This window comes from Phytophthora sojae, assembly GCF_000149755.1.
Source record: "Phytophthora sojae unplaced genomic scaffold PHYSOscaffold_9, whole genome shotgun sequence".
NCBI classification, from domain to species: domain Eukaryota; phylum Oomycota; class Peronosporomycetes; order Peronosporales; family Peronosporaceae; genus Phytophthora; species Phytophthora sojae.
Window position 1 is genome coordinate 2,088,311 of NW_009258123.1, and position 17,335 is coordinate 2,105,645.

The window sequence follows — 17,335 nt, forward strand, 5'->3', positions numbered from 1 at the left end:
TCGTTGTGTGCTGCTGGAATGCGTCGGCGTCACTACTGCAGCTGCCCTCACCTCGTCAACGCAGCCTCCAGCATGGCGCTCTTGGGCTCCGCAGCCCAGCTCCTCTGTCTCCAGATTACCAATCACTTGGTAACGAGCTTGCGAGTCCCCTTCATTCACCTCCACTTCCTCTGCCGAATCCACGTATTGATGTACCCTATGGGGCGCCTTCTTCCGGCGTTTGGCACCTGATACTCGCTGCTTCTTGCTCGAGCCCAGAACAGCGCTCGAACGTCTTGCTGCACTCGCACCATCCACTTCTTCAGTCTCACGAGTACGTGGAACCACCTTCCCCTCATCGTCCACAGGTGCGTCTCCGTGGCCACGACAATGCTTCTGCAGTGTCGTCAATGCTGCTGCTTGTTTGCAACCCCCCGCAGTCGCAGCAGGAGCAGGAGCAGCACCATTCTCGACTTCCTCTCGAAGCACCAACGGCTTCAGCACCCGCTCCCAGTCTCCGTGGTGCGTTAGCAGGTTCCACACGTCCAAGAGGTCGAAGCGCTGCCCCGTCCTCTCCTGGAAGGCGTCCACCGCTCTCTCCAGCAGCTTCTGGTAGTCCCGGGACGGCAGCGAGTCCAAGGTCGTGACGGGTCCATTGGGCCATAACTCCGTCAATATGGAGTGGAAGTGCGCCACACTCGGCCGCATGCCTTCCCATAGCTGTCGCAGTGTGTGGGCGCCTTTGCTTTCGCTGGAGTGCAGCGCCTTCGCGTTGTAGCCTTGGTGCACCCAGGACCAGAAGAGCTCGGCCTCCTCTTTCGAGTACTGGCCGCTGCCGGGACAGGACGACGCCAGCAGCTCCGGCGTGAGCGACTCGATGCTGCACACGGCGCTGGCCCACGACAGCGCGAGCGCCACGAAGGAGTCCGAGGCCCACGGGATGGGAGCGCATCTTCCTTTTTCGACGCCCCGCGCGATAAAATAACCTATCTCAGTGGCTCAGGTTGCTGGTAGAGGGTGAGCGAAACAACTTGAGCCACCTCCAAACCCGGATTTCTATGGAGTTGTACAGATTGGCTCAGGTTGCTCGTTGAGGGTGTTTGTCCACTTCTAACTGCTTCTAAACACTTAATTAGAATTCAAGTCCAAACTAAACTATGGCTTCATCTTACCGGTAATTGAATCTACAGTTCTAAAATAGAAATCCTAGATTTCGTAATTTAATTAGAAATTTGCTAACCATTAAGAATGCACCCATCTTCTGAAGTCGTAACAGATGGATACATTCTTAACCTTACAACACTGTTCTAATTTAGGGCTCCTAAATGCTGTGGATGCCTACTACAACGAACGGCGCTTCGCGGGTGGCCTCCACTATCGCTGTGGCGGTAAAGGTCGCAAGTCCGTCATTGTTTTGCTAGGTTTTTAGCTGCCCCACGCGCTGCTGTCGCCCACCACCTTGTGTACTCGTTCGTTACGGCATTGTCGAGCTTTGTAAGCTTTTCTTCGGATTTCATCCTGAAAATTTTCGGCACAACTTCATCGGGGGCGATTTTCCTCGAAATCCACGAGTTGAAGAGCTCACGCTCGAATTCCATCGCAATAAGACCCGACTCCTCGTCGTGTTTCGCCTTTTGAATCATCCCGGCAAAGTCACGTCTGCCAAAGACCTTCTTCAGTACCTTGAATTCTGTGGTCTTGGCCTTGGCTTCGGCGTGATTGTTGTAAACATTAAAGTAGCTACGCCAAGCTTTGTAAACGTTGCCCTTGAGCGGGTTGTACGCCATGTCAAGCTCCAGTTTCCCGAAAACACCGCCGTAAGAGGCGCTATTGTGCCAAAGACGGAATTGCTCGGCCTGCAGCTTCTCCGCCAGCGCCTTCGTCTTCGGATTGGTAGAGCTCATAGCTGCTTCGAGCATGCCCGCCAGAGCATGGTCGCCATACTTGTTGGTGAGGGTCCCCACCACCGTCACGTCACTTTCAGGGAACTTATTCTTGTAGCGGGCAACGTACTTGGTCAGTTTCTTCAGCTTCCGTCGGTTGGACAGGAGATCGTCAACTTTGTCGTCGAACTTGAGAAGGGCAAGCGCGTCGTCCGCGGACTTCCCCTCGTTCAGCAGATTGCGCAGGTCGAATTTCAGCTGGACCTTGGACGCCAGTCCCGTGATTGCGCCTCCGATTGCGTCTCCAATTGCGCGCTCTTCTTCGTCGTCACCTTCCGCCCGGTTTTCATTCCGCAGCATTCTCGTGGTCGGAGCATCGTTCTTGGCAGCAATAAACGAGTGGGCGATAGCTGGAGGGGACGTCTTTGCGGCTGCAGCATCGGCAGCTGAGAGGAGGACGGCAGCAGCCAGCAGTGCGATGATACCGTGAAGACGCATTTGCTTGCTTCAGCAAAGTTCACCCTGTGAGTTTTGGGGCGCAAAAGGCCGAATGAATACCAAAAAGGCTTTGGCGAGGCGGCTGTGTGATAGACTCGGTTTCACTGAGTCTCAGTGAGACTGGGCACCTGCCGTACATCCCGTATGCTGTATCATTGGGAAGGTGACCCAAGCGGAAACCATACAATTTGTGCAATTGTGAGCTGTACTCTTCACCTGGCCAAGCGATTCGTCACTATATGGCCCCTGAGCTCTTGCAAGTTGCAACCAAGTGGCCAAGGGCAATCAACTCATGACTGTGATCAATGCACTCACTGCTAAAGTAAAGTTGGACGCGAGATTATCCGAACGGAGGACGTTCAAAATATAGCACTAGACTCGGGAGATATTTGCCCCAATGCCGTACCTTATGCAGCTACAGTTGGCGTGGTTTGACGCTGGGGTAGTGCTCGCTTAGCCAGTCGAAGATGTTGTCAGAAGGGAAGTCTGCATCCGGCTCGTACATGTCCATGAAGACGTCGCGCTTTCGGGTGGCGCGGAAGGCCTCGGTCGTGCAGCCTTCCCGGCGCTGTGAGTGCAGGAACAGCACGAGGTCGAAGTCCCAGAATCTCGCTGCCAAGTCCACCGCGACCTTGGTGCATCCTTCGATCCGATGCTCGTGCAACCACTGAACCACGTGCAGGTGACCCGCAGCCACTGCTTCCTCCATCGCGCGGATAGTGCACCCCTCCGATCGATTGTCGTGGAACCACTTGACCACCGCTAGGTTGCCCGAAGCGGCCGCGTTATCCATCGCATGGGTCGTACATCCTCCCACTTGGTGATTATGCAGCCACTTGATAATGTCCAGATGCCCTAGAGCTGCTGCTGCGTCCATAGCGGCCGTTGTGCAGCCCTCGGCACGGTTCATGTGAAGCCACTTGACGACTTCTAGATGGCCTTGAGCTGCTGCGTTGTCCATGGCTCTGGTCGTACACCCTTCCGACCGGTTTGTGTGCAACCACTTCACGACTTCGAGATGCCCGCCACTGGCCGCATCATCCATCGCCAGCACCGTGCACCCCTCTCGCCGGTTCTCATGTAGCCATTGCATCACCTCGAGGTGTCCCTGTGCAGCGGCAGAGTCCATGGCCCGAGCCGTGCACCCCTCCGGTCTGTGCGCGTGGAGCCACTGCACCACATCCAAACAATTGTAAGCCGCCGCGGAGTCCATGGCATTCGTAGAGCCCGTTGGCCCCGTCCCCAGTATAGCCCGGCCGCTAGCGTCAGTATAGTTTCCTCGGGCCGTCATCCTGACCGATATCTGGTGCAAATACTTGACCACAGGAAGGTGCCGCGCTGCTGTATCGATCAAATGCGGGCGATGGAACGGGTTCCAGCCTGGAGGTACAGCGGCACCGAAGAGATCGATCTCAGCGCCGAACGACTCCACCAGCCACTCCACCAGATCCAGATCCCCCAACGCGACCGCCCCCGCCATCGTCTTCTCCGAAATCCACATTGGCGGGTCTCTCTGCATCCGCAGCATGCCGCGCACGGGGGATTCAGTGAGCGGGTAGTATCGCTGCTCGCGAATGTGTTTCCAGTATCGAGTATAAAGACGCTTGGCCATATCCAGACATCCAAGCCTCGCCGCCGCTTCAAGCGCTCGACCAGCTTCCAGCAGTTTGTTCCTGATCAGCCACATGACCATGTCCAGTCGACAGGCGTTCATCGCTACCCACACCGCAAGGAAGGCGTTGCGCGCGTAGCCGTTCTTCAGCAGCCACCTCATCATACTCAAGTGGCCTCCCAGCACGGCTTCTCGCATGAAGTCTTGCGGGCTGCCACACAGCAACTCCCTGGCGTTCTCGCCGACCATGAGCCCCTCGCGGTCTTCTTGCATGAGCTCCATGATGTTCTCCATTGGCGCTTCAGGCTCCCGTCCCCTCATTCCTGCTGCAACACGAGCGGCGACAGCTTCTTGCAAGAGCTGCTCCAGGTTAGGCGGAAAGAGTCCCCCAGCACCTGCAGGCTGCGCGCCTTGCTGGGCTGGCACGACTGCAGCTACAGCTGCAGCAGGAGGATTGCCCCTTGCCTGCTGACCAACGCGCATGGCCAAGCTGAACGCTCCAACCATTGTAACCACAGCAGGGATAGCTGCACCAGTCCCCGTAGTGGCCCCTTCAGCGTTCATGCGTATCGGGATGAACAGCCCCATCGCAAGCCGTTCGATCTCCTCCTCCTCCCTCCGCATCATGTCGTCCAAGTCGTCTTCCCCATCGCCAAGCGTGTCAAACTCACGCGCTGCCACGCGGGTCCTGTACTCGGCACAGAACCATCGGAGCATCTTGACGTCTCCGTTGCGCACTGCGTTGAACAGCGCCGCGCGGATGCAGCGCGGGACCCGCGGCGTGTTGTCGTGTAGCCACTGCACCACGTGCATGTTGTCCTTCCTCTCGGCCGCTCTGGCCATGTCGTGGCGTCCCCAGCGGACGACGTTGCCCTCTTGAGCCTCAACTTCATCTCGCCCCGCTCTACCGCCCTCCATCTTGGCAGGAAGCTCGTGCTGCTTGAAGAACTCGAGCAGCTCCAGCTTCCCCGCTGCTGCAGCCTCCTGCACCGCCCCAAAAGGCACAATGCAGCCGTGGAAGTGCGCATAGAGCCACTGCGCCAGTTCCATGGCCTTGTCCTGCTTCACGGCCTCCACGATGGCCCGACGGAACTGGAAGCGTCTGTAGTGTCTGTCCGTGCGCAGGAACTTCCTGCGGGACCAGCGGCCGCCGTTGCCGGGGCCCAGCGAGGCCGGGGACGGCTCCGTCTCGGGCGCAGAGCCCTGCCAGATGTGCTCCAGCAGCGCCGCCGAGTTCATCTTGCACGCCTGCCAGAGCTCCATCTCCACCGCCGAGTCCAGGAAGGCCGTGACCGAGTCCTGCACGAGCGACGCGAAGATGGCCCGGGACCGCAGCACGAGCGTCGCGGCCAGGAACGGCGGAGGGGACGGCAGCGCGGACTCGGACGCCATCACTTCGCTGCTTCTTGTGCCCAAGGAGGGAAATTCGGATATGTGTCTGAGGGCAGGAACGGCCAAGTTGAAGATGTTGAAGTTGGCTACGCTTGGTTTCACTATGGTCGAGTGTAGTGACGAATTACATTCCGCCGTTCGAAATAAAAGCCAGAGCCGTATTTATTTTCTGCCGCTGGCTCCGTCGGTCCCGAAGGACAGCCCGACTTTCGCGTGACAAAAAGTCTAGAGCTTACGTGGTAGAATTCAGGTTTTGGTGCACGATTCGGTAGCTCTAGCAGTTGTGATGTTGAGAGATCATGCCTTCCTGCACCTCGAAAGCAACGTTTGGACGTGTGTTATTGATTGAAACTGCATGTGTATCTGGGGGTGCTAGAGGCTAAATGCCAGCTAATGAGCAGTGTGTTGTGGGCAAACATTCGCCGGCGCATCGAAAACACTGTAAGTTGGCTTCGAGATTAGAAGTTACTAGCGCTTGCTGGTGATGGTTTCCGCCCCGAGGGCATCATGGGCGCAAGACTCACTTAGAGGTAAGGAGGTGATTGGTAGTGCTACAGTAATTTGCCTCAATAGCGCAATGGCTACATGTATACATTATTTAAGATAATTGCATAGGAGAGGCTAGCGGGACTCCCATTGGGTGGATTTGGGGTATAGACAGCTACCCGTTTCAGCAGGTTATTGGATGTCACGACTGCGCTATTGAGGCAAATTACTGTACTACAACAGGGTGATCTCCCCGCCATCAAGACGGATTTGCCAATAACTACACTGCCTACGGTAATTAGTCTGTGTGCGGAAATAGTCTATGTTCGAAAATAGTCTTGGTCAGACTATTTATTGTACTGGTCAAAATGTAGAATTCATAATTAGTCGGACCACTTCAACTTCAAAATTAGTCTAGTCTTAGCAAAAATATAGTCTAGGTCAGACTATTTATTGTCTAAGAGCAATGAACCATTCGATCAAAAATAGTCTAGGTCAGACTAATTACCGTAGGCAGTGTAGCGCAACAACTTAGTCCATTTATATTGTGGTAGCTAGCAAAACGAGACGTTCATTAAGCAGTTAATCAACTTCTTCTTCTTCAACAGGGTGATCCAGATGTTCCTTGAAGGTGAAGCGAGCGACATGGGAGGCTATCAATGACAGCGACATTAGAGCAAGCTTACAAGCCGAATGCTTGCAGTGCACTCGGACAGCTTAGGCTATGATATCGTAGCCCAAGTAAGATGCGAGGCGTTCACAATGTACAGCAATCGACTGAGTGTACCAACATGTGGGGCCTAACACGTACTACTGGTAGTACTTTTGCCACGCAGCTTTAGTAAGTCCCCACGCCACCTCCAGCGCCGTCGCCACCTGACCACAGTTCGACGGACGACACCATCGCCAAGGGTAAGTCGTGCCCGAAGGCCCTGCGCTACTATGCAGCAATACACGGCGAAACCACCAAGCTAGACCCGGAGGAGCGATGCCCACGTACAATGAGGAGGAGGTGGTGGTAGGGGGGGGGGGGGGGCAACGACCTCTTCGAGGTTGTCGTGCTGCGATCACAGCGGAAACATTGAGCGGCTACTTCATCACTGATGAATCATGAGCTTGCTCCCATGTGTACTGGGCGGTCGAAGCTACTGTAACAACTTGCCAAGTCAGGCATCAGCGAGCAGTAGATAGTCTAGCGTATACATTGCTTGAAGCTATGCTTTATTTAGCACCAGATGGACGAGATAAAGATTACTACTATAATACTATTAGTATTGCTACTGTAGTATTGCGTACATTTTCTAAATGTAGATTGTACATAACAAAGCCGTGCTCTGCCCGGAACAGCTCTGGATTTTACGTTGCTCTTGGGCATATAAGGAGGAATTACTCCAGCTTGGTAGCTCTTGTAAAAAGCTATGCAAGTACTTAGTAGTAGATTTGTAGCCATGAGTTATACTGATTTAAGCTACCACTATGCTACGCACCCCGCGCGGTCCTCCGACCTTAAACGCTCGCTACGCTTACTTGGACAGATGCCAGGTTCAGGAGTAGAGCTTCAGTTTGGACAGCCCAGCCGGCCAAGGAAAATTTTTACTACGAGAGCTATGCGTAGGCTGGGATAGCTAAAGGATTTTGTGTGAGGTAATGCCACGCGACAATTCTGGGGAAATTACGAAAAACAACAATTTACGTAGCTGTGGGTGCGTTCAATTCTCGTTATATATTTATTTCGATAGTGATAGGGAGGCAGCGTGCTGTAAAAAAAAAACGAAGCGTTAACGTCCTGGCCGAGCTCGTGCAATTTAGGCACTGACCGGTAGCGCCAGCGAGAATTCAGCGCGTTGTAGACAAGGTCTATGTTTTCATAAGGTTGCTGAGCATTGTCTGGGAGACCATTTTTCTACTAGTATTTGTTTTATCCTGAAAGTGCAAGTTCTGCATTAGTTGTTCTCAGACAGATAGTTTAGAAGAAATACTCTCAGATGCAGTATGCCGATGTGACAGAATCGAAAACTATACTTCGTTCGAAGTAAGTAAAGTGAACGCGTGTGCTTCTAGTAGGCGTTAGTATAGAACCCGCTATATACTTTAGTGTCCGGTACAGTGGTTGGCGACTACTTGTGCAACTGCGCGTTGGGGGTTAAGCCACAACTCTATGGACGGTTCTAATAGTCGAATGCAGGCAGATACTGCGGCTGCAAAGCAGGCGCAGAAGATGCCTGTGGATAGCGGTTTTGCCAGCACAAGGTTTGATATAACACAATATTCCAGTCAAGAAGCGCGGTTAGTGGACGATAACTACGGCCATCTACTGCGCCTGCTTCGAAGCCGCAGCATCTGGCCGGTAATACATGATAGTTCAGTGAGAAATGATGCAGTCCTGTTTACTTTTAAAACCTTGCAAACAATTATTTTGCTCTTTGCACTCTCGCTAATTGCGATTTCGATGTCTCCTGAACGTTACCTGTAACTGGGAATACATTTCGTGACGAACTAAGGGTTGTGAGGCTGGTACTTGTAAGCCAGCAAGCTGGTCTCCCAGGATACATGCTCTAGCTAGATGAAGCAGCTATGAGCAGATAGTATTTCAAACACGCACCGTTATGGATCAATCAGGAACCGGACGATGTCATCCGATTCTTTCGCTTCGCGCCTTGAGCTCAGGACGTTAGAGAGCATGTCTGTGTTTTCAAGGTAATATAGTTAGTTTAAATTACTTGCTCTTGTACTGTAGATGGACGAGCTGCCACACGCTGCCACACCAGATCGGCAAATAGTTTTCATATATGCTGTCGTTTGAGAGGCCGACCGTCGGCCTAACGGCTACACGATTAGCTGACGTTCCTTGAGTTGACGATGTCGGCGTCGGCACTATTTCCGGGGTCGGCTCGCAGCTGCTGGGGCACATATCGGTGAGCTACGGCAACAAGCGTAAGCTAAGAACATCGCTCATCAGCGACGTGGTGCCGAAGACCGGCGAGCAGCGCTGATCTCGGCAACGATTCCTCGCAGCACTCGTGTCCAAATGCGACGAATACGGAATTTTCGAAATGCTCTCCATCACTCTCGAGCTTGTCTCGGACTTGAGATTGATGGAGAGCATAGGCGATATTCAGTTAACTTCAGTTACCGAGCCAGTTTTTCGGCTTCAGTATTACCGGCTTCAGTTACCGAGGTGCCGCCAAAGTAATCTGTGTTGGGCTGGCCACAGCACTCCCTCCGGGGTTACTGCTATCCCAGAAAAAGGAGGCACCTAGAACCCCGCTTTTCTAGTTTGTAGTGGTGCTATCTAATTGCGCGGACCATGTATGTTGCGCTGATACGAAGAGATCGCTAGGTGATAATAGTATCTTATACAGTATACATGCAGCTCTATGGGTGTATGAAAGCATCGGCACGGCAACTAGCTTACGAGAGACAAGTATAGCTAGCACGACGACGGGCAGATGAGGGCATTTTGTCTGAGTGTCGGCCCGTTCGGTTGTTCTGCAGCGAGGTAAGTCCAGCTGGTTCGGTGCCACACCAGCGGAGTTTTTACCGTGAGCACGGGGGGACCGACAAAGCTGAACTGAGACTCGGTTGTATCGCTACTCTAGTTCTAAGGAACGGCCTGTGGTCTGGATCACTCATCATTTTCTCTGCGTTTTCATACAACTTTCCTTAGGATTACACGGAGAATGAATTTGTTAGGAATACACGGTCACTTCTTACGATTGAAGCACAGGAGATCGCGCTAGAATCTACGCCATGATCGCTGCGGCCTTTATGGTGACAAGCTGCAGGGGCTGTCCTACTCCGAGTGGCGCGGCTAACCTTTAGGCTGCTTGCGTCTTGGCCCCCACGTTTTTCGGATAATCCTGTAGGTTGGTACAGTTTGTCTAGAGAACTAATGTCTTAATTGGTAGGTTTGTAGCCGAGCGATTTTGGTTTGCTTCAACGGACTTGCATACCGTTTTCAGGTGCACATCCAGCCCAATTCTCTAGTTGGCCATTTTTGGCGCCCCCAATTTTTTTCCGGCTGCCTGATGTACATGTACTGTCGCCGCATCAATTTCACGAGGAAAAATTAGATATAGAGCGAAAGTATGGCATTCCTGGCTAGTTCGTGATAGCTTTTTGGGAAGTGGGCGTATTTCAACTTGTGTTCCTGGATATGCATGCATTCGCAGCTCCTTTAGCCTCCCCCCGATCTCTTCAGCCATGAACGAGTGTTGATACCCTACGGGTTCTCGCCAAAAAAGGATATGGCGCCAGCCGCTACGGCAGCTTGATAGGAAAACTCGATTACGGCTTCCATTAACCACAACAACTCTGGGGGTCAATGAACTCGCTCATCAAAGCAGACGTTGCGACGTAATTGTAGGAATGAACTCTTATTATTACGTGTACAGCACACGGTGGGATCGACATCGTCGTTGTTATAGTGTAAAGCGCTGCCGAAATCATCACCACTGGAACACTTCAAGGCGGGATCCCGTCAGCATGTTGACCGAGCGAAAAAAATCGGATGGATGTTGCTTGCGCGGTAGATAAATTAGATGTCGCAGGTATATATAATTGATTAGGGAGTATCAAATGTAATAGGTAATTTTTCTTAATCTCAACCCGATGGGTCAACATAGCAGCATAAATTGATTAGGGAGCAGGTTATTTAATATAACAGGAATCTCGACTGCATATGTGAGCAGCAATAAATATCATATTGGTCAGGTATTTGATGCAAGAATAATGGTACCTCAGTGGCATCCACCTATGGACTCTGGATAAAATCCAGAGATAGTACGTAGTACTAAGGTTCAGGCAATATAGTACTTTAACTGTAGTATTTGTTGAAAATCAATGATCTCCATCTCCTGGGTCGTTGGGTTGGCATCAAGGAAATGTACAAGGGTGTAGTTGTGCTCATGCCTCTCCTGTATGTTTGCAGCACTCTGAAGCGGGTAACCAAACCTGCATGAAGAGCCTTGGATGATATGACGGACAGAAAACGATGGTTTCTTATCTTGGATCACACTCCTGCATGCAGTTATGAGTTTATTAGCAACAATGAGCAAGAAGTTGTTCTTGGTGGCGTCGTATCCGAAAGATCGCAACCAGCTCATACAGGGCAGACACTTTTCTTCGGCTGGACCTTCAATCCCGACATTTCTCCAAACTGTTGTAGAAGGTGGTTCAGCGGAACGATTTGACGAGTAGCTGATAGAAAAACTGTACAATCATCTACGAATCCATTAAAAACCTGTCGTCTACCTCCAGAACCCGGAATTTTCAGAACATTAATTTCAGGGTGAGAAGCAATCGCTCGACCAAGAAAATCAATCGCCAAAATAAAGAGAAGAGGTGCGAGCGGGCATCCTTGACGAATTCCTGAATTAACCTCCCACTTCGATGACTCTACCCCATTCACCAATTAACGTGCCGTGGTTCCTGTGTGCAAACTGTGAAGCACATCAAGAAACTCTTGCGGAAAACCAAATTCCATCAAAGCCGTAAGCAGGAAGCTGCGATCCAATGTGTCGTAGGCTTTGCACTCGTCGAGCCCAAGGATGGCGGCCGAGTCAGCCCATGCAATGCTTGCGTCCTCCAGCTGGGTTAGCAACAGTGCTTGGACGACTGTTACGCTTTTAGTCATGAACCTGCCCCGCACAAACCCTTGTTGAGCCAAACTGATTATCCGTGGGAGAAATAGATGAATCCGTTCTGCATAAATTCTGCCTAGGATTTTATAAGCTGTGTGGAGCAGAGAGATTGGACGACAGTCCATTGCATTTCTTGAGTCTCCCTTCTTCCGGAGTGGAACAACTACGGCGTCAAGGAACGAGCTCGGTACCGCTGCACCCTTCTGAATCGCCTGATAGACCATCGTAAGACATTCCGCCATCTCATCCTTGAAGTCCTTGTAAAAATCATGCGAGAGACCCGTAGTTCCTCCAGATTTATCACGAGGGAGTTTGTCGATCGCATCAGCAACTTCTTTCTCTACGATGGGATTCACAAGTTGTTGCTTCTCCTCCGGGCGTAAGCGTTGGGAATCCGGGATCATATGAAATTCTCGGAGAGCTTTCTGCATTTCTGATGGATTGAGAGTCGCGTGTGAGCCCCCCATTATATCATTCCATTCACTTGCCATTTTTTCTGCTACTGGCATTGATTCGGGGTAGTAGTGACCAGGCGCTGGAGAAATATCAGAGATCGTTTGATCACGTTGCCAATCCGCGTGCCGTTTGTAGAAGTTTTTAAGATTGGCTACCGTCGGTTGTAGAGTTCTGCCAAACGCTCGTTGGCCTTGTCGTACACGGGAATTGTTGGCGATTCGCTGTAAGTCCTCTCGTGATTTGGCTTCACAATTCAGGCACTTCCTCAAATTGTTGTAGTGAGACGTAGTTCTTTACTTATCCATTCGCGCCACGTCTCTGAGCATTATAGAGATCTGCCTAGCAAACGTATCCCATGCTCTTGCTGGGTAGCTTTGTTGGAAAAATGTCGCTTTCAACTTGTGTAGTCTTTTCCGGATTTGTTTATGAACCCATTCTGGTGAAGCGCTTCGAATAGGGTAGTGCGATTTATTTTTCCTCCCTGCACTGGATTTACGTAGCGTGAGCCAGAGCCGTACTTCCTGATGATCGGATTTATTGCTCGGTGGCCGTGCTTCAATCCATTGCGCTAGTCCCGCAAGATCATTGCTCAGATAGAAGTGATCCAGCCTGCTTGCAGACTGCTTTCTCCAAAAACTAAATGCGTCAAGGGGTCGGGAACGCTATCTTCGTTGGCATGCGTTGTAAGCTGTACCGCATCGAGGAGGTCGAGCTGATCTACCAGTCGGTCAAGCTCAACACTTTCACAGGACTTCGCACTTGGTAATCCATTAATTATTCGATCAAGAGAAGGCTGCAGAACGGCATTAAAATCTCCCCCCAGTAGAAGCAGCTTGACTTTTGAAATCCAACTCTGCAGATCGCTATAAAAACTGCGTTGAGCCTTCCTGTCTGTTGGCGCGTAGATGTTTACTAGCGTCCATTCTCGAAAGCGCAGTCCAATTCGTCGTCCCGTCCACTCACTTGGTCTCCACGGGCTGACTTGAGCTGCGATATTCGGCTGCAAAAGAATACCAATGCATCCTGACGATCCTTCCATCTTCGACCAGTAACTGAGGGGTTGTTTCGGCTCCTTAATACCCCACACCCTGTTCCACATTTCTGCTACCTCATCAATTTCCTCACTTGTCTTCAGGTGAGTATCTTGTACATAAATTACGTCGGCTGGTCGTAGACTTGTACGTTGTTTCCAACCACGCAGCCACCCAGATCGACGCTCCTTTTTAAAGCCTTGTAAATTCTGTGTAATCACATGTAGTTCTGCTCGATGCTGTTTGTTTTTCTTGTTATCTAACCCAGATCCATAAAACAAATCTGCCATTTGCTGCAGTTCTGTATATAGGTCCAAGTCCTCCATTGCGGTAGTATTGAGCATCTTGGTTCATCTAATCCTGCATGACCTCCGATTCGGTCGCTGCAATAGTTTCATTCTGCATCCTAGTAGAGATTCTAGCGCGGCCCAGTCTCCATCCGAATCGTTTGCGTAAAATGCCCTCTGCACACTAGGGAACCGCTGAAGTGCAAGAAGAAATCGATTGAGAACCTCTCTTGTGGAGAACTCTATCGATTCGGGTCGCCCTTGCATTCTGCCTAGTTCAGGTGCATACACAAATGCAGCGATGAGTTTCCGCGAGAGGTAATCCGTTTTCCGCTTTTTACAAAGTTGAAGGAGCTGAACAGCGTCGGGCTTGAGCTTGTTCAGAATACCCCACAAATCCGGAGAGTGAAGATAGCTGTCATCAACCATTGTAGCTCTTTCCTTCCGGAAGAAATCAAGCCACGACATCATCGAATTGACAGCTTCTGCATCCACATCGACACCTTCATTTCGTCGTCGTTCAATCACTTCACCAAGCTTAGCTATGCCAATGATAAGACAATCAATTCGATATTGACGGGTCCAGTCCAGAATCGTATTAACTTTGAGCGTCCTCAGCACATATTCAGGCGAGTCAACTTGCTGTAGCCGCTCGAGCAACACATTCGGATGCGCAGTCACCGCGTTTTACCAGGTCACTGCGTCAGCCGGGAGCCGGGGAAATGGTACTGAGCTGAAGTTTTCCCATCTTTCTTCCAGCGCATTCCACTCGTCTCTTTTAATGCGCTCCGTGCTCCTACCACCTCCAGTGAATCTACTCCGTTGGCTATCCGGAGGCTCTTTTGGGACGTTAGAGCTAGTGGACAATTCGCTTCATGACTCGATCCAGATGAGGCGATACTTGGAGTCCATTCCGACGTATTTGATGCTTCCATATCCACGTCATCATCGTCTGGCGTGGTTGTGCCGTCGACACCATCTTCTAGCAGTCTCTGCTGCCAACGAACTAACGTTGTTTTGGGTTCTCCGGTCATCCTAGTGATCAAATCGACTTGCGAGCTTTCGTCCCAATTGAGATTGAGCAGAAGTTTTTGCAGACCCGGGGCTAGTCCATGTGGGCCTTGAGCTGGAAAAGCTTGTAGCTCCTGCTTACGATGTCCTCCATTCATGAGTATTTCTTGTAGCTCTGCCTGCTCTCTATCGGATAGACCTGAATCCTGAATTGCTGTAAGTAAATCTTCATTTTGTGCATACGCTGCCGTTGCCTGTTGTCGGTTTGGCTCATTTGATCGGCTCTGATTATCTTGCATGCTCGAGTTGCGAACGGGTGTTGGCTCCTCGGCCACTACAGCTTCCAAAGCAAAAAAAATTCTCCAACAATTCATCACTGGGCGCTTCTCCAAATTGTAGTCGGGTGTAGTGCTGAGAGCCAAAATGAATAACAATCGGCAGTGCACCTGCCTTCTCCCCCTCAACACAATCTTCTTGCAGCGATGTTAGCCATTGGACAACCGATTCACCTCCATAGTTAAATTCTCCTGCGGACATCAGCTCATCAGTAGAAGTAACTTTACGGATGGGCTTGAAAATCTGATAACTAGCATCAGCGAGACCACTTGGTGTTACGACCAGATAGATCGGTCGCTGGAGTAGCTTCGTTACTAACAAGAGAGTCAGCTCAGATCCCCAAAAAGATCGAGGGATGAAAGCAGTGCTCTTCGAGCTGCTCCTGCATACGTCCTCAATATATTCGCGGAGATACTGCGACGATTCCTGAACAGTAAGCTCCCCAGCGCGCTGAATGTGAGAGCTGAGAATTGTTTTTCTGATATCGTGGGGAAACTCCACATCAAACCCGTGTTCCGCTGCCATTTGGACTCCCTTTTTCAGTTTGATTGCCACCCTTTCGGCCGCCTTTACGGTCTCAGGACCCGAAAAATCAACATTCAGCAACGCCATAGCAATCGCGTAGAATTGACAGTTACCAGTGCCTGGCGTCGAAACAGAATTTTGTCCACATCGCTTCAATACTTCAACCCCTGGTAGCTGGCCGACGCTGGCAAGGTCAATGTCCCGACAAAGGCTTGCTCTTTCTGGCTCGCGCAAATATTGCCGCTTGTAAACAGCTTCGCAGATGAGCCGATTTTGCTTCGACAATGACTCCGGTCTCATGAGAAACGTCTTGCCTGATGACTTTGGCAATTGCTGTTCTCCTCCCTCCGAATCAGATGAAGAGTCCGACAAATCGTCCAGGTTAATAACATCTTCCCGTAGCTCAGTATCCTTCTTCGCTCGCGGGGCGTTCTCTTGAGAAAACTCGGCCGCCGCTTCTCGTGCTGTCTTTCCTGGGCGGAACGTTCTCGATTTAGATGGCATTTTCCACTCCTCATGCACTCTTGGCTCCTGCAACGGGAGGCAAGACTCGGAGTTTCCGTTCTGTTCCTTGACATTCTGACTGATAGCCGAAGTTCCGCTGATCTTTTGGTTAGACTTCGTTTTATCCTTCCACATATTTTCCAGTTCCTGAAAACTTGTAACCGTGGATTTATGTCGGTCAAAGGAAGAGATTTCTTTCGTCGTGACTATAATACAGCCACTACCACGAGACCACGCATCTGAGTGAGAACGACACCGAGCAACTGTGTGCCCGGATACACCACAATTATAACACGGTGGTGCTGGGTTCGTTCCGACATGGTGCACAAGAATCTTCTTTCCTATCCAGTTGATGAACTTCACTTTGTCCAAAAACGATGGACACCCTGGGGAGTTGAAGTAAATCTCCCATGCCCCCGTCTGGAACATTTGGCGTCTGTACTTCGGTTCTTGGAACGTAATGTAGCTGCCTGAGAACCTCGAGCGAATAAAGGCGTCTAATGCTGCCTCATCCATAAATCGCGATACGTTGAGAAGCTTTACTCGGTAGCGACCATGCTGCTGTTCATTGCGCACTCCGTCTACACTAATTTGACGCCTCCAAATTCTCGCACTGCGCTGCTTTGGAGTATCACCCGGTTGGCCGTCGGCCGGTCTGGCATTCAACAACAGAAAACGGCGGTTGCGAAATGGTACACTCTTAAACACGGCTGACCAGCCTGTGCTCGTTTCTCGCGTCTAGAAGAACATGTGCACTGAGTGCTGCTGAGAATTGTATCACACTTGCTTGGTTTCGCCTAGCATCTGGGTGAGTTTGGCTTGATCCATGTCGCCTCGCTTGGCGCCTTGAAGAATAGCCCCCACCAGTCGCTCTCTCGTTTGAAAATCGGGGTAAACGGGGAATTCCATAGGTAGCTGGAAAGACAGTTCTCCTTCAACTTGTGCATATATCGTGTTCTGGATTGCTCTGAGCATGTCATTCTCACACGTCCTCTTTAGAAATTGAGGTAGTCCTTGCGCCAATATGTTGCCTTCGAGTAGACCTTGTGTTATCATCATCTCCACTGATGTTGGTGCGCGTAATGCAACCGGGAAATCATGCTGTTCAGTGTACGCCGCCCGCATTGCTTCTATCTCCTCGGATGAATACACGTCACTCCGAAAGCGCACAATCGGGTTCGCTTCTTCCATTGGATCATCTTCCTGGCTATCCGCTGCTCGTGCTAACGGGTTCGCAGACCATGGGTTAGATGTGGTTGTAGTACGGACCTTCATCTCGCTCTCTCTTAGTTCAATCGTATCCAGTAGAGAACGACGCGAGCCGTAGATGGATTTCGTGAGATCACGAAGCCGGTTCTTCCACTGCTGGCACATTGCTCCATCCTCCATGACCTGGACCCAAAACAGCCGTAGGAGCCCATCTAATTCGACTTGCAACAGCGTCGGAAAGTGATCTTTTTCCTCTGGTAACTCGCCACTGTCATGCATCTTAAAGACGGTTGTGAACATCTGCTGCATGAGGTACCGATCCTCAGAGCTGACCGACACGGGAGTAACGGCTTTTGTATCCCCGGTGGTGGCTTGAACATGGCTCAGAAAGGTATCGAACAGTGTCGGGAACGGTAGCCCATGTGAGGCCGCACCTGGTGGTCCATCTCGAGGCTCTTCTTCTGGTTCTTCTTCCGTCGAATAG

The 17,335-nt window shown here is 51.1% G+C and overlaps 6 protein-coding genes across 6 annotated transcripts; all 6 read right to left on the reverse strand.

Annotated features, from left to right (window-relative positions):
* Window positions 1–1,385: 1,385 nt before the first annotated feature.
* PHYSODRAFT_288545 (hypothetical protein) lies at window positions 1,386–2,360 on the reverse strand (the record flags this gene model as incomplete). Its single annotated transcript, XM_009536603.1, has 1 exon — window positions 1,386–2,360. One exon carries the CDS (start codon window positions 2,358–2,360, stop codon window positions 1,386–1,388), a length of 975 nt encoding a protein of 324 aa, XP_009534898.1.
* A 1,741-nt stretch (window positions 2,361–4,101) lies between these two features.
* On the reverse strand, window positions 4,102–5,376 carry PHYSODRAFT_438048 (hypothetical protein; the record flags this gene model as incomplete). The annotated part of the gene is made up of 3 exons (XM_009536604.1): window positions 4,102–4,271; window positions 4,644–4,845; window positions 4,978–5,376. Coding segments are annotated over 3 exons (771 nt in total), but the record flags the coding sequence as incomplete, so codon positions are not given.
* Window positions 5,377–11,677: 6,301 nt separating this feature from the next.
* Window positions 11,678–12,241, reverse strand: PHYSODRAFT_373081 (hypothetical protein; the record flags this gene model as incomplete). Its single annotated transcript, XM_009536605.1, has 1 exon — window positions 11,678–12,241. A coding segment is annotated over one exon (564 nt), but the record flags the coding sequence as incomplete, so codon positions are not given.
* A 2,510-nt stretch (window positions 12,242–14,751) lies between these two features.
* Window positions 14,752–15,012, reverse strand: PHYSODRAFT_455200 (hypothetical protein; the record flags this gene model as incomplete). Its single annotated transcript, XM_009536606.1, has 1 exon — window positions 14,752–15,012. A coding segment is annotated over one exon (261 nt), but the record flags the coding sequence as incomplete, so codon positions are not given.
* Window positions 15,013–15,909: 897 nt separating this feature from the next.
* PHYSODRAFT_456971 (hypothetical protein) lies at window positions 15,910–16,224 on the reverse strand (the record flags this gene model as incomplete). The annotated part of the gene is made up of 1 exon (XM_009536607.1): window positions 15,910–16,224. A coding segment is annotated over one exon (315 nt), but the record flags the coding sequence as incomplete, so codon positions are not given.
* Window positions 16,225–16,419: 195 nt separating this feature from the next.
* Window positions 16,420–17,016, reverse strand: PHYSODRAFT_521619 (hypothetical protein; the record flags this gene model as incomplete). Its single annotated transcript, XM_009536608.1, has 2 exons — window positions 16,420–16,623; window positions 16,813–17,016. 2 exons carry the CDS (start codon window positions 17,014–17,016, stop codon window positions 16,420–16,422), a joined length of 408 nt encoding a protein of 135 aa, XP_009534903.1.
* Between the last annotated feature and the right edge of the window lie 319 nt (window positions 17,017–17,335).